We start from the raw sequence: 16,937 nt of genomic DNA, 5'->3' as shown, positions 1-16,937 counted from the left end.
TGGGCATCTGCTATAACTTTGGTGCAAGAACATAGAAACCTGGTAAAACAAAATTAACAGTATTTTTGCACCCATTGTGTCAAAGGTACAAGTAACTAAAGGGAAACTGAAAGGCATATTCAATTTCTTTAGAATGAACAGTAAGGAAAATTAACTTGATACAAGGACAGATATATCTTCACAGTACTCATGAAGTTGACACCAGAACACGCTGGCTGATATATGTGAAATAGTTACAAACAGACAATCAATGTACGATTTGGAGAATTGCCCTACATAATGACTAAGACATGGCTGAAACAGTGCACCAGCTGTGAGAAAAGAAAATGAAATAGGAATCCTTATTGTTTTTGTCTTTAAAAAATGTAGAGTATAATTACAAAACCAATGGTATTCTTCAACATGATTCAAGTTCTAAATTAAATCAGTTACCATAGATTAAATACATAAATCTGTACCTCTGTGTCAATTTTAACAATTTGCCTTTCACTTTAATTTATTTTAAGCATTTTACATCTGCTAATGAATATTTTGTCGCAAGATGAAAGCAGCTGTGTTTTTATTTTTTCATTTAGTATGTGGGCATTTATTATTCTCATCCAGCCTTGAAAAATGCTAAAGTATAAAGCTTGGTTGTACATAATTTTTGGGATCCAACCAGCTGCTGAATTTGACCAAAGAAAATACCCAAGCCAATGTCTCAGGTCACCATTAATCATTTGAGTATGAATTTATCTTAACAGCTGTCAAAATATGTGTATCTATATTCTAAAGTAAAATTAAGAGCTTCTATGTAATCACACATGATCTAATTTATAATTTCTTTCTTCCATTAAGCTAAAAGCTGTAATCTTGTTCTATTTAATATTGGCATTGACTGCATTCTGTTGATCACTACTCACAAAAAGGTCTGTGATGCAACATAACAAATAATCACCGATATACCTACCCTTAACAGTGCAAGTTTCATTTGGAGGCATAACCAGCAGTCGATCCCCTGTTTGTACATACCCTGCTTCAATTTTACCAGTAATGCTGAATCCTGACCCCTGATCTGCAAAATAGGAATGATTCAACAAATTATTGTTGAACAAATTAATTTAGCAATTAAGTATTTAGAATAGATTTGGCTGAGCAAAGAAAAGTTTTGTACCTGACATTCCAACAAAAAAACACTTCCGCAGCAATTTGATCTTTTATGCTGTATTATTTAATATAATTAATGTGTATCTTATCCAAACCTGGTATTCCTGTGTACCAAATGTATCATGCAGAGTTCCAGATTCATGTATGAGAGCACCATGGAACAAAATCAGGTCTACATTTTAAAATGTATCAACTTGAAACTCCAGAGAGGCATACAAACACAAAGCTGTAATAAGAACTTAAGAAACAGGAGTAGGAATAGTCCATTCAGACCTTCAATCCCACTCTGCCAATCAATAAATCTACTTAACATACATTTTCCTACACCAGTCCCATATACCTTGCTGTCTTACAATGTAAAGATTTATTGATCACAATCTTGAACATACAGTGAAGTTTCATGATACATTATTATTTTGAAAATTGAGTATAAAGTGGACAAAACCATGCACAGCATTAAATTTGATTTGCACTTCTATATCATGTCAATTAAAATTTAACATTGTTGTTGTTTCATTTTTGAGTTCATACAGTGGTGCAAGATTCTTAGAAATTTGTTTAATTTGCATCGAAATGAAGCTTTTTTAAAAACATCCTGTGATGAACATTTCAGAGCTTCAGAATAGAAGTGTAGGAAAGAGAAAAATAAACCAGCTATAAGGTATTCTATGATATGGGGAGATAAAGACAGAAACAGGTTTCCTTATAGAAAAACAGAACCATCCAGAAACTTAGCTGAAAATGTGTTGCTGGAAAAGCGCAGCAGGTCAGGCAGCATCCAAGGAGCAGGAGAATCGACGTTTCGGGCATAAGCCCTTCTTCAGGAATGAGGAAAGAAGGGCTTATGCCCGAAACGTCGATTCTCCTGCTCCTTGGATGCTGCCTGACCTGCTGTGCTTTTCCAGCAACACATTTTCAGCTCTGATCTCCAGCATCTGCAGTCCTCACTTTCTCCTTTTTTCTTCCATCCAGAAACTTAGTTCATTTCTTTGAGAGAGAGAAGCAGGTCACTCAGAGAGATAAAGTCTGTGACATCAGGAGTATAGTTTAGCATTTTGTAATACAGTCAGGGCTGAAGAAAAGAAGTGCTGACTGTCTTCGAAGTAAGTGAGATAAAATCTCCAGAAACAGAAGGCTTTAAGGTGTCAGACAATAAGACATTCTACAAAGCTGTTGAATGCATGTGTTTAAGGAACACATGCTCAGGAGTAAATGAGCTGTGATAGCAAACTGTCTACTGATGTCATGAAGAGACATTGAGTGAAGACTGTACCAGAAGAAAAAAGTGCATCCATGTCCACTGAACAAGGATCTCTAATGTAGAAACAGGGTAATCCTTCAGATGACTGTAAAGTCAGTAAGGGTAAATTATTGCAGTATGTCTGTTTCAGCTAGTTTTTATATAATGTTATATAATCCATCTTTTTCCTTTTGTGCATAATACACTTTGATTTTATTTTGATAAAAGTACATTGCCAGCCTCTTGTAAACTGTTCAGAGACTAACTATCACAGTAAACAAATTGCAAGAACAAGATTATGTCTTACCAAGATATCACTGCATGTGGAACAGCGGCATAGTGGTAGCATCACTGGTATAGTAATCAAGAGAAACCACAAGAGTTCTGGGAACATAGGATTGAATGTCACCATGGCTGATGGTGAAATTCAATAAATATCTGGAATAAAAATCTAGCCTAATGGCAACCCTATAACTACTGTCAACTGTTGTCATAATCCATCAAGTTCATTAATGGCCTTTAGGGAAGAAAATCTGCCTTCATTACCTACTCTAGCCTACACATGACTCCAGATCCACAGTAACATTGTTGATTCTTCACTCAATAAGCCATGAGCTGGCGTGGCTTGTGATATGTATCTCAGTGACAATCAAAGAAGTCAGGTTTAATGCCAGGATTTGACATGCCCAATATCATCAACTGGATCATAATAATAGTCAATAGCCAAGTCCTCTGGGGCAGTGAATTCCACTGATTCACCATCATCTGACTAGAAATTCTCCCTCGTCTTAGCCTGTGCTATACTTATCATCACAAACTGGCCTATATCTGTGCTAAGGGAAATAGTCAAATTCAACCTTACTGTAAAAAGAAAGAATTAACTAAAACAGGTTAGAAGATTTCTCTGGAGCAAAGACTGAAACTCTAAAACAATGTACATGTCGGTTCTCATTTTGACATGTAAGTTTGATATGGAAGGCAAGCCAGTTATCACAGAAATGAATATGCTTTGTTTTTGGGACTGCAAACCTGAATTTTAATCAATATTTGCAAGGTATATGAAATCTTGTCAAAGTTTAAGGAGGCAGGAATGGAATTATTTGATTGCATGAATACAGCACCAAACTAAATGAACTTCTGAAATTTATGTAATACACTAAAAGATAGATGTTATGGAAGATGTTATGGTCTGACCTTTTTTTGTTGTGATCTCTTGGTAGGAAGGCCTGTTCCCAAGTTTTACAATCAAGAAGTAAATCTCTGAAGTAGTTCTGCATAAGTAAAAGCAGACCTCTACCTGACTTAAGGCATGTTTTAGTTAAAATATCTGGCTGCTTGGAACCCAAAGTATTTAATACTTCTATCATAATGAAAACCATGAGGGCTGTCTCAATAACAACATCTCAAGAAATGTGCACGGTATATTCAAAAGTACAAAACCAATGAGATAAGTCAAATGTTACACTTATAAACACAAACCTTTAAAAACATCAGCCACACACAATCTAAATGGTTTTTCCACTGGTCTTTGTGGTGACTTGAAAGAATCTAAAAGAAAAGTAAATATTGAAGTAAATGTAGTCATCGCGTTCCCAACTGAGACTGCTGAGTATATTTATCAATAAATATGATTAAAATAGGATGAAGAAAGTAATAAACCTATCACATAATACTGACCAATCTGCTCTAACAAGCAAGGTCCATTGTACCAGGCTTTGAGTTCAGGTATTTGACTTCTAGTGGTTAGATTCTCGCCATTCAGTCCTGTTGTAGGGATGTAAGCAACATCAGAATCCTAGTAAATGAAGAAACACAAATATTACAAATGGCTGACGTTTGGTTAACTGCCAAATTATACCAAAGGTGAGAATGTAGTGAAGATTTCCTGCTTCATTGGAAAATAAAGACAGGAAATAATGTAGAGGAATATGTGGCAAGACAGTATTGCATTCTGTTTATCTTAAAAATACATGATCAGTATGAGAAGCACTTCAGAAGTGAGTAAATCTTCAAAATACTTTCTAAATATTTCTAAATTATAATTTAATAAAAACTTTTCAGCTACGCTTTTGGATATTTTCAACATTATTCATCTCATTTTCAGTCCTGCAACAGAAACTGAATTTTGCTGTTCAGCTCTCTCACATGATTCAAAGGAGAAGCTTTTATAATGTAATGTTGATTTAAGATTTATAATGAAAACACAAGTCGGGAATAGTCTTAAAATGTGAGGCATTTCATTTTATTGTTTATAAGTTGTGTATCTGTTTATCTGACAAATTACTTCTTATTACAAAAGAAAAAGAAGTGGAATGTAGCAGCCACATAATAAATGGACATCTTACCTTAAAACCTGCTTGCTTCAGGAAATGTCCAAGTTTATTAGAGATCTCTTTGAATCTTTCAGGTTGCCAATTCACCTGCAATGCCAATCAAAAACTGTCACCGTTAGAAACAAGCCATTTTCTCATGAGACAGGAAACTGTGGTATAAACTGAATTGAGATAATGTGCTAGACATTGACTCATTAAGAGTTACCTGATCCATCTTATTAACAACAACAGCTAACTGTGTTACACCAAGAGAACGAACTAACAATGCATGTTCCCTAGTCTGTCCACCAGCCTCAAATCCAGCCTCAAATTCTCCTCGGCTTGCATCCACAACGAGGATTGCTACATCAGCCTGAAAAGGAGGAAGAAAATCGAAAATAAAAATTCATTACAATATTTACTTTAGTTTAATTTTCAGGCTTAGCAAATACATTCACTTTTTTATAGCATCTTCGGAACCCTTTCAGTAATTTTTGGCTTTATGGTACTTTCAATTTTACAACATTTTAGAATGATAATTTGACAGCTAGAAAGCAGTACAATAAGATGTAACATGACTCAATATTTATTCTGTAAGCTAAAGAATTGATAAATTTGGCAGTTAGCATTTACATTTAGCATGGACAGAGGGAAAAATGGTGACATTATATCATCCCAATAACTTTGATGATCTTTCAGAGAGAGCTAAAGAACCATAAGCAGAGCAAAGACATGAGATAAACACCCATATATGTTTCTGAACAGGACACAGCACCCATGAGGTACAGATGCATATACAAATAACAATTTTCATGTTGAAACAACTTTGATGAGTAGCTGAAAACAGGCTAGTGAGAACAGCTAAACAGTTTAGGCCTTTATTTATTAGAGTTCAGAAGAATGAGGGATCATCTAATTGAAACATACAGATTCTAAGATGGCTTAACAGAGTAGATGCTGAGAAGGTATAGAATGATTGAGAATAGGAAATATCAAACTAGGGGACATACATAGAGAATAGGGAAGGCTGACATAAAACTGAGATGCAAAGAAATTTCTTCTCTTAGACAGTAATGAAAGTTTAGAATGTTCTACCCTAGTGAGTCATGGAAGCAGATCATAAAGTATTTAAAGAAAATGAAGATGGATTTTTGAAATATCAGGGATCAGACAGCGATAATGAGCTGGCATAAAAGAGGAATTCTGGCCCCAGCAGACTAACCAAGATTTTGTTGAATGTTGGGGCAGACTTCAGGAGCTGAACGGCCTACTCCGCTCCTATTTCTTATGTTATACAGTAATTAAAATATCTAATTGAATTTAAAAAGTTAATAATATTACTTGAAATTAAACAATGAATGGGACTTAAGTTCAAACTATAAATTGCAAAGTTAGAATTCATGGTAGGAAATGGTTCTCCACACAGAATAATGGATCCCTGAAGGGGAGCACGGACAAAAACCTGAATTATCTTAATAAATCATTGATACAAGATGGTGGCTTCAAAGTCTTTCTTTTTGGGGCTGAGGGAGTTGAGTGTCCATCTGAATAACTGGCAGTCATTAACTTACAGAGTAAACGAGTGCATCAGTGCTATGTTATTTAAGATAATTTCAAAGAATATTGGACATTAGTAGCAGACTTCATAGTATGCAAAATATTTGATGTAAAGCAAATATGTTTTACAGTATACACTCTGCATACATTACTAATCATTGATGTTTTTGTATTGTGAATCTTTAATCTGTGATGTGGATTCGAAGAACCATGTCTTCAATAGTTCTAGATATCGCTGATTTATTTGAACAAAAATAGGTTTTACAGGGAGTATGTGATTGGTATGCACTACCGCTATGCTGACATTACAAACTGACTGTGGCAACATGGTTGATGTCTACTCCCACCACTTTGTTAATGAAACGCTACAATCCATCAGCCACGACAAGACTGAGTACAGAATTGAACGTTTCACTTCACTTCTTTCATTTTTCACTTCTGTTATGTTCAGCATTCATGGTTTTAATATTTGTTATCTGGTACTTTCAACACCCTTAACGCTACTAATGTAGCTTTATCTTTTCATTCTAATCTAAGACTGAATTGGATCAGCCAACAATTCTACTCTGAAAACAAAGGACAGCCTGTAAACAAGAAGGGCAAACAATAAAGACATTAATACACTTGTAATTCAGGCAACAAAATATACCTTCGAACTGAAATATATTTTCTCTTATATACTGAACTGATTTTTAAGAAAAGCAGGCAAATGTGAGGACTGCAGATTCTGGAGATGAGAGAGTCAAGAGTGTGATGCTGGAAAAGCACAGCAGGTCAGGCAGCATCCAAGGAGCAGGAGAATCGACGTTTCAAGCAAAAGCCCTTCATCAGGAATTTTAAAAAGCAGTTGATTTATGTCAAAAGGGAATCATAAACAAACTGCTGCTTTTTAACACTGTAAAGTTGTAATATTATTCAAGATTAACCTTTTTGCCTCTTAAGATTGAAGTACTTCCTTCCACAGGTGACATCTCTTCTAAGTACTCCTGCACTTCCGCAAAAATCTTTTTAGTATTTCACACTTCTAAATATCTATCCAATTCTCCATTAAATTAGTTGCAGTGAATGAATCATTTTAGCCTTTCCGAAAGCACTTCACATTCAAATATATCATTCATATGAAATATAAATAAATATGCATTCTTGAATTCATTATTAAAACAAAATGGTTTTGTTTGCACATTTTTATGCAAAGACTTGGAGACTCTAAACAGACCCAAAGGGCAAGCAGGCAGAGTCACAAACTTAAATTCACCAGGCTAGAATTAGGAAATACAATCGACAAATAAAGGGTCACCTGTTTAAGATAAAGAGGAGAAAGGTGTTTTCTCAAAGGTCTGAATTTTTTTCCACAAACTGCAGTTGAGGCTGGGTCATTAAATATACTCAAGGCTAAGTTAGTCAGATTTTTGATTAACTAAGGTTATTGGGGTCAGGCAGGAAAGTGGAATTAAGAGCATCACCAGATCAGTCATGATCTTATCGAATGGCAGAGCAGGCCCGATGATGTGAATGGTCTAACTTCCTGACTCTTTTGCCTACATTTTATATCCCTTCCTGTGACATTTTGATTGCTACCTTACACCTGTACTTGTTTCTTGACTCCTTAAACTTCCCTTCAACTGAACCCTCCACACCCATGAATTAATTTCAAACCTTATCTACAATTGCAGTTATATGATTTGCCATGACACTGATCCCAGCCTGGTTCAAATGAAGCCCATCCCAATAGAACATTTCTTTCTTTCTCTCATATGTTTACAATGCCCCATGCATCAGAACCCATTTCCCCCACAGCTATCTTTCATGTCATGCATTTACTTCTCTAACCTTTTTTATTACCTGAAGCCAATTTGCATGTAGTCCAGGTGGTAATCCAGACATTATTACCTTGTGGTCTGCTTTCTAATTTAGCTCTGAGCTATTCAGCAGAACCTCTTTAAGCTCGGACGTTTCTCTCTGGAGAGAAGGAAGAAGAGAGGAGACCTGATCGAGGTATACAAGATAATGAGTGGAATAGATAGGGTAAACAGCCAGAGACTTTTCCCCAGGCCGGGTTTGATTGGTACGAGGAGTCATAGTTTGAAGATATTAGGAGGAAGATGTAAAGGAGATGCAGAGAGTTGTGAATGCATGGAATGCGTTGCCAGCTGTGGTAGTGGAAGCACAGTCACTGGGGACATTTAAGTGACTGCTGGACATGCACATGAATAGCAGTGAGTTGAAGGGTGTGTAGGTTAAGTTACTGTATTTCACAATTGGATTAAACTTTGGCACAACATACTGGGCCAAAGGGCTTGTTCTGTGCTGTACTTTTCTATGTTCTTTCAGAGTCCTACATTTGTCATCGGTATTAAAATAACAGGCAAATAAAATCGATGAAACACTGTACTTGACATTTAGCAAGTTTGATTTCAACTCTCCAAATCTTGCTTAAATTTTAACATGTTGTGGATAGTCACATGTGAGATGATGATCAGAAAGATTTTTCTTCTTACCTGTGCAGCACCTGTAATCATGTTTGGAATGAAGTCTTTGTGACCTGGTGCATCCATTAGTGTGATTACTTTGGTCTTTGTTTCAAATTTTGTCATTCCAACATCCATTGTTACACCTCTGAAAATACCAAAATGGACATTTTATTCCTTTGTCTGAACATATTTGTGGCTGCTTTATAATGCACCATTTTGTTGAGCTGAATGAGATGTAAATTGGGTTCCAGAGGAGAGGACTTATAACTAAGTTTCTGCTTCATTCAATACTTGCATTTTAGATTTGTTACAGAAGTGGTTTACTTTGTGTCTCATGTATAAACAATAATATTGAAATATTATTGAAGAGAATACATTTAGTTTTCATCCAAAATGCACAAACACCTCTCCTGTCTTGTCCGACTGTTTGTTGATTTTCACCACAGCTTCTCAGACATCATTGCTTGATCTTAAGATGCAAGGTCATCTTGTTATAATGCACCTTTCATCAACGCAAATTCATTGTAATGCGATTGACAAATTGGTTCAGCTGTTTCTAAAACACGAACTTTTAAAACTTATTTTGGCTATAATGCGATTACAGCGCCAAAACTTTAAGTGGTGTTTCTGAAGCGTAATTTTTCTGAAGCGCGGGGTTGTGCAAGAACGTAACCATCTTGTTATAGAAGAACTGACTGTAATTTTTTAATACTTATTTTAGAGTTTGGATTTTGAACGAGAGGCATATGAGTTTTGGTTTGTGTACATGAGGAGGTTTAATAATGAACCTGTCAGTATTTCTAGAGCCATGAACTTGTTTAAACCAGTATGAAGACAGGATTCCTGGAGCAATAGCAGGAGCTTGCTTACTTTGGGAGTTTTATGAGCAGGCAGAATAAACATTAAGGAGCATTAGGAAAAGTTTTGGTTTCAGTTCTCAGAAGTCCTGGTTGAAGTTGGACGTTTGAAACAGTTTCGCCTCGAGCAAAGAGGAAATGTAAAGCTATTAGAAAATAGGTTACCTTAATATAAACATTTCAAGTCTTAAAGCTCCAGATCAGAAGCATTAGAAACTGCAAAGGAATATTTGAAGTGGAGAAGATTTAGGAGCAGTTGTGAGACTAATAAAGGAGAGCCTACCAAGCTCTGAAAATTGGGAACCAGACCAAACTATAGAGGTAACATAGATGTGAACGTTCTCTGGTGTTTGAACAGATGTAATTGTTTTTTTGCTGTGTTTGGAAATATTTCAAACCGTGTTATGTACAAAGAGCTTGGATTTATTCTATTTTATCTTTTTGATTGTGCAATAAACTTCAGTTTTATTGTTAGAAACAAAATTTGCAGCATTGAATAAATGAAGAAAAACTATCAAACCAGATTTTCACCTGGCTTCTGACCTGTCCAGTAATGATGTGAAGGTATTGGAAGGAGTGGACAAGGTCAGAAGTCACACGACACCAGGTTATTGTCCAAAGGGTTCATTTTAAACCACAAACTTTTGGAGCATTGCTCCTTCATCAGGTGAAGTGTAGAGAGGCACATAGGTACAGAATTTATAGCAGAGAGATCAAAAGATCATACGAATGTTGAGAGTGTAGTGTCAACAGGTTGAATAATAAGTCTCTGTGGGTGATCAAAAGTGTCAGATGATGAACATAAAGTATCAACAGCTGAATAACAAGTGAAGGGATGACCTATAATCCAATTAATTGAGGCAGAGAGATAATTACAGAAAATTAAAATAAGGTGGTGCTGGAAACAAACCAATGGCTGCAATAACACAATAGGTGTAAGAGCTGCATGTCAAAGGTTGAACCAAAGTAACAAGTAATCCAAAACTGTATAAACTAATTGAAGTAGAGAGATCACAACAATTTATCAAAGTGATGGTGTCAAAACAGGGCAGTAAAGATTATTTTATAGATACAGAAGTGTGGTGGGGTGACATGTAACGTGGCACGAACCCAAGATTACAGTTGAGGCCGTCTTCATGGGTACGGAACTTGGCTGTCAGTTTCTGCTCAGCTATTCTGGGTTGTTGTATATCTCAGAGGCAGCCTTGGAGGACGGTTAACCGAAGATCAAAGGCTGACTGCCCTTCACCATTGAAGTGTTTCCTGACTGGGACAGAACATTTCTGTTTGGAGTTTGTTGCGTGGTGTCCATTTATCCATTGTCACAGCATCTGCATGGTCTCGTCAATATTGCATGCCTTGGGGAATCCTTGCCTACAGCATATGAGATAGACAACTTTGGCCGAGTCACATCAAGTGTCACAATGCTGCACTTTTCTAGCTTCCACCCTAAATGTGTTAAAGAAGCCATTCCCACAAACACACCCTGCATATACACAGGATCTGCTTAGACGAGGAAGAACGCAACAGACACCTAAGGTGCACAAAGATGCCCTCATAAGAACAGGATACGATGCTTAATTTATTGATTGCCAATTCCGATGTGCCACAGAAGACAGACACAGGACACGACCGACAGTGTACCCTCTGTCATTCAGTATTTCCCTGAAGTGGAGAAACTACGCCATGTTCTCCACAGCCTTCAACCTACCATCGATGACGACAAACATCTCCTCAAGATCATCCCCACACCTCTACTTCTCGCCTTCAAACCACCACCAAAACTTCAGGACAACATCGATCACAACATCACACAGCCCTGCCGGGCAACCTCTGCAAGACATGCCAGATCATCGGCATGGATATTACCATTACACATTGGAACACCGCTCACCATGTACATGGCAACTATGCATGTGACTTGGCCCATGTTGTCCACCTTACACATTGCAAGCAATGATGCTCCAAGGCATGGAACATTGATGAGACCATGCAGATGCTATGACAACAGATGAATGGACATCACACAACAACTGTTCCCTCCCAGTAAGGGAACACTTCAGAGGTCAAGGACATTCAACCTCCGATCTTCGGGTATGCGCCCTCCAAGACGGCTTCTGAGATATATAACACAGAATCGCTGAGAAGAAACTGAAAGCCAAGTTCTGTACCCATGAAAATGGCCTCAACTGTGATTGTGTGTTCATGTCACGCTACATGTAACCCCAACACACTGTTCTGTATCTGTAAAGTCTTCTTTACTGTCCTGTTTTGACACCATTACTTTGATAACTTATTATGATCTCTCTACCTTAATTAGTTTATACAGTTTTGGATTACTTGTTATTACTTTGGTTAGACCCTCCGTATAAGATTCTTATACCTAACATGTTATTCCAGCCATTAGATTTGCCTTCAGCACCACTTTATTTTAATTTTTTGGTAATTATCTCTCTTCCTCAACTAAATGGATTATAGGTCATCCGTTCACTTGTTATTCACTGTTGTCATTTTACTCACACCGTCTGACACTTTTGATCATCAGCAGAAACTTATTATTCAACCTGTCAACAATTCACTCACACCATTCGTATGATCTTTTAATCTCTCTGCTATAAATTCTGTGCCGATGTGCCTCTCTACATTTCAGATGACGAAGGGGCAGTGCTCCGAAAGCTTGTGATTTCAAATGAACCTGTTGGACTATAACCTGGGGTCATATGACTTCTGACCCACCCAGTAATAACATTAACTGGAATCATCAGTAGGGACAAACAATAGGTCAGAATTTAATTATTCCCCAGGAAATGGGCTGGTGGGGTGGAAGCAGCAAAATCAGACAGAAAAATGCAATGTGGGGCAATGTGGCCTACCTGGCGTCTATTTTACCATGTGGTCTATGGTAGAAAGAACAGTATTCTCACATGGAAGTCAACTGAAGATCTTAAGTGGAAAGTATGTCTGTGACTTGGTGGAGTATTCCTCCTACCGGCAGCCATAACCAAGGACAAACCCTGACAACAATGAGCACACAAATATCTAATAGGTTCAGTGCCTGCTTGGCATCAAAGCTGATCAAGGGAGGCTCAGAATAGCCTAGACAAGTTGCTAATGACTCGTAAGCCATTGGAAAAGCCCACAGCTGTGAGTATTGATTTGTACCTATAATGGATAGTTGAAACAGCTGTTATAGTATGGTTGGCAATGGAAGCTCAGTAGGACAAGTCCCGCTCAGTTCCACAACATTGTTTGGATTATGTTTGAGTTATATTTTCTTGAAAATCTTTCAAGAGTGGCAGAACCTTGAAGAAATCAGGTGTTCACGAAACAACCTCACACCCCAAAAGGAGAAACTGCATTGTTAATTCAAATAGTAAATTCAGGATGCCATGTTTAAATATATAAATAAAACCAATAAAACATTAGAAATTCTGAAAATATTAAATCACAATATATTATTTTTCAGTCAAAACATATACTGTTATAGTCCCCATTATGTTTGAAATTGACCCCTCATTGAAGGGGAAAATTTCGCCCCATCTACTTTGATTATGCCTTGCACAACATTGTATACCTCAATCAGACTCCCTCTCACCATCGTCTGCTCTAAGAAAATAGCCCCAGCCTATCTAGTCTCTCTTCACAGCTGAATCATTTCACCCCAGGCAACATCCCAGTGAATCCTCTCTCCAAGTTCTCCAGTGCAATCAGATCTTTCTTGTAGTAAAGCAACTAGAACTGCACACAGATCTCCTAACGAATGTTATATACAGCTCTATCATAACCTCTTCGCTCTCGCATTCAATGCCTTGACTAATAAAGACAATCTTCCTATATGTCTTGACTATTACCTTATCTACCTGTTCTTGTTGCTTTCAAGAAAGAATCTGTAGACATACATACCTGGATCCCCTTGATCCTCTGTACTTCCTAGGATCAAAAATTCAATGTGCACTCCCTTGTCTTGTTAGTCCTCCCAAAATGCATCATATCACATTAAATATTAAGTTCCATCTGCCACTGTTCGGCTATCCGACCAGGTCATTACGTCATCCTACAGTCTAAGGCTTTCCTCTTCTCCTACTCATCATCCCATCAATTTTCATGTCATTTGCAAACTTACTGATCATACATCCACATTCATGTCTCGGTCACTAAAGTACACAACAAACAACAAGGAAGCCTGTAGTATGCACCAGATACAGGCTTCCAATCACAAAAACATCTTTCACCCTCACCCTCTGTTTCCTGCTACCAAGACAACTTTGAATCCAATTTACTAAATTGCCCTAGATTCTATAGGCTCTTAGCTTCTTAGCCAGTCAGCCATGCAGTAACCTGTCAAAAGCCTCAGTGATGTCCATGTAGATTACATAAACTGCATCCAAGTGCTTATTTAATTTCTTGGAAATTCAAAGTTGTTAGGATGATCTCCCTCTAACAAAGTCATTCGGCCTATCCTTGATTAATCCTTGCCTGTCCAAAGTGCAGATAAATCTGTCACTCAGAAGTTTTTCCAATAGTTTTCCTACCACAAGTGTTAGTCTCACTGACTTGTAATTTCCTGGTTTATCCCTTCCAACTAATTTAAATAATAGTACCACCAGACCTTTTGGCATCCTTCCTTTGGCCAGAAACAGTTTGATAATTCATCTCAGAGCTCCTATAATCTCCTCCATTGCCTCTCACAGAATGGGATACATCTCATTTGAGTCTGGCAAAAAGTGTTGATCTGAAATACAATTCTTTTAGGCTTGTATGTCTAAAAGTGCCTGTCTTCATTTCATTTTTCTCGAGGGTAGACAATCTTTAGACAATATTTGTCCCAATATGGAGAACTTTAGTTGCTCAATAGTATTATGCACCATCTACAAGGTACACAGCAGAAATCCAAAGATCCTTAAGACAGCACCTTCCAAGCCCATGATTGCTTCGATCTAGATGGATAAGGGCAGCAGAAACGTGGGAACATCGCCACCTGCAAATTCCCCTCCAAGTCACTCACCACCCTGATATCGAACTATTCCCTCAGCTTCAATGGATCAAAATCCTGGAATTGCCGGCATAATGACACTATCTACAGCACGAGGATTGCAGGATTTCAAAAAGGCAGCTCACCATCATCTTCTCAAGTCAACTATGGATGGGAAATAAATGCTGGCACAGCCAACACTGTCCACATCTTCCAAATTAGTTTTAAAAATTCCAAGAGGTGAAACATATGTGTGACTGATTGCAATCATTTTGATAAGATATTGATTTTATTTCATACATTCTTGTTCATTGAAGTTTTAATGCATTTGACTTAAGTGGATCAGATGATCACCAAATTACAGAAGTGTCATGGTACAGAAGGTGGTCATTTGGTCCATCATACTTGCGCGAGAAAGCCAATGTTTTTAGACTATGGAAGGACTCAGGGACTTGAAGTCAAAAAGTGATACCCCATTTTTCCCATTATCATAACAGGTAGTGTATAATATCCATAGGCAATAACTATTAATTTCCTTCGTCCTCTGTCAGCTAACATCTGGAATCCATAATTGAGCATCAGCGATTAGTCATAGAGTCATACAGCATGGAAACAGACCCTTTGGTCCAACCCGTCCATGCCGACCAGATATCCCAATCCAATCTAGTCCCACCTGCCAGCACCTCCAAACCCTTCCTATTCATATACCCATCCAACTGCCTCTTAAATGTTGCAATTGTACCAGCCTCCACCATTTCCTCTGGCAGATAATTCCATACACGTACCAACCTCTGCGTGAAAAAGTTGCCCCTTAGGTCTCTTTTATATCTTTCCCCTCTCAACCTAAACCTATGCCCTCTAGTTCTGGACTCCCTGACCCCAGGGAAAAGACTTTGCCTATTTATCCTATCCATGCCCCTCATAATTTTGTAAACCTCTATAAGGTCATCCCTCAGCCTCCGACACTCCCACAGCCTGTTCAGCCTCTCCCTGTAGCTCAGATCCTCCAACCCTAGCAACATCCTTGTAAATCTTTTCTGAACCTCTTCAAGTTTCACAACATCTTTTCGATTGGAAGGAGAACAGAATTGCACGCAATATTCCAACAGTGGCCTAACCAATGTCCTGTACAGCCCCAACATGACCTCCCAACTCCTGTACTCAATACTCCGACCAATAAAGGAAAGCATACCAAATGCCTTCTTCACTATCCTATCTACCTGCGACTCCACTTTCAAGGAGCAATGAACCTGCACTCCAAGGTCTCTTTGTTCAGCAACACTCCCTAGGACCTTACCATTAAGTGGATAAGTCCTGCTAAGATTTGCTTTCCCAAAATGCAGCACCTCGCATTTATCTGAATTAAACTCCATCTGCCACTTCTCAGCCCATTGGTCCATCTGGTCAAGATTCTCCAATTTAGAACTTCAACTTTTAGATCTGGTCTATCTTTTTCCATCACTATTTTAAAACAAATAGAATTATGGTCACTATCCCAAAGTGCTCCCCCACTGACACCTCAGTCACCTGCCGTGCCTTATTTCCCAAGAGGAGGTCAAGTTTTGCATCTTCTCTCGTAGGTACATCCACATACTGAATCAGAAAATTGTCTTGTGCACACTTAACAAATTCCTCTCCATCTAAACCTTTAACACTATGGCAGTCCCAGTTGATGTTTGGAAAATTAAAATCCCCTACCATAACAGACGGTCAGCCGAGGCTGGGTTTGACCCCGGGTCCCTGGTGCTGGTGCCACTCAGTGGATAGAGCTTGTAAAGAGGCCTATGGTGTATTAGCGTTCATTAGCAGAGGGCTTGAATTCAAGAGTCGTGAGGTGATGTTGCAGCTGTAAAGGACTTTGGTAAGGCCACATTTGGAGTACTGTGTGCAGTTCTGGTCATCTCACTTTAGGAAAGATGTGGAAGCTTTGGAGAGGGTGCAGAGGAGATTTACCAGGATGTTGCCTGGAATGGAGAATAGGTCGTACAAGGATAGGGTGAGAGTGATAGGTCTTTTCTCATTGGAACGGCGAAGGATGAGGGGTGACTTGATAGAGGTTTATAAGATGATCAGGGGAATAGATAGAGTAGACAGTCAGAAACACTTTCCCCGGGCACAACAGAGTGTTACAAGGGGACATAAATTTAAGGTGAAGGGGAGAAGATATAGGGGGGATGTCAGGGGTAGGTTCTTTACCCAGAGAGTGGTGGGGGCATGGAATGCACTGCCTGTGGGAGTGGTAGAGTCAGAATCTTTGGTGACCTTTAAGCGGCAATTGGATAGGTACATGGATGGGTGCTTAAGCTAGGACAAATGTTCGGCACAAAATCGTGGGCCGAAGGGCCTGTTCTGTGCTGTATTGTTCTATATTCTATGTTCTAT

At 38.2% G+C, this 16,937-nt stretch overlaps 1 protein-coding gene across 2 annotated transcripts in view; it reads right to left on the bottom strand.

Moving 5' to 3' along the window:
- hbs1l (HBS1-like translational GTPase) overlaps positions 1-16,937 on the bottom strand; it is a 172,192-nt gene that overhangs the window by 15,686 nt on the left and 139,569 nt on the right. For both annotated transcript variants that reach the window (XM_043686247.1, XM_043686253.1), the window contains exons 8-13: positions 8,754-8,871; positions 4,925-5,071; positions 4,732-4,806; positions 4,064-4,181; positions 3,866-3,934; positions 950-1,054 (exon numbers count right to left, since the gene is read on the bottom strand). In XM_043686247.1, the coding sequence (XP_043542182.1) occupies positions 950-1,054; positions 3,866-3,934; positions 4,064-4,181; positions 4,732-4,806; positions 4,925-5,071; positions 8,754-8,871 (632 nt within the window). The remainder of the gene's footprint in view (positions 1-949; positions 1,055-3,865; positions 3,935-4,063; positions 4,182-4,731; positions 4,807-4,924; positions 5,072-8,753; positions 8,872-16,937) is intronic.

This window comes from Chiloscyllium plagiosum, chromosome 3, assembly GCF_004010195.1.
Source record: "Chiloscyllium plagiosum isolate BGI_BamShark_2017 chromosome 3, ASM401019v2, whole genome shotgun sequence".
Lineage (NCBI taxonomy): Eukaryota > Metazoa > Chordata > Chondrichthyes > Orectolobiformes > Hemiscylliidae > Chiloscyllium > Chiloscyllium plagiosum.
Note: the sequence above shows the minus strand (reverse complement) of the source record. Positions and strands in the feature narration are given on the sequence as shown.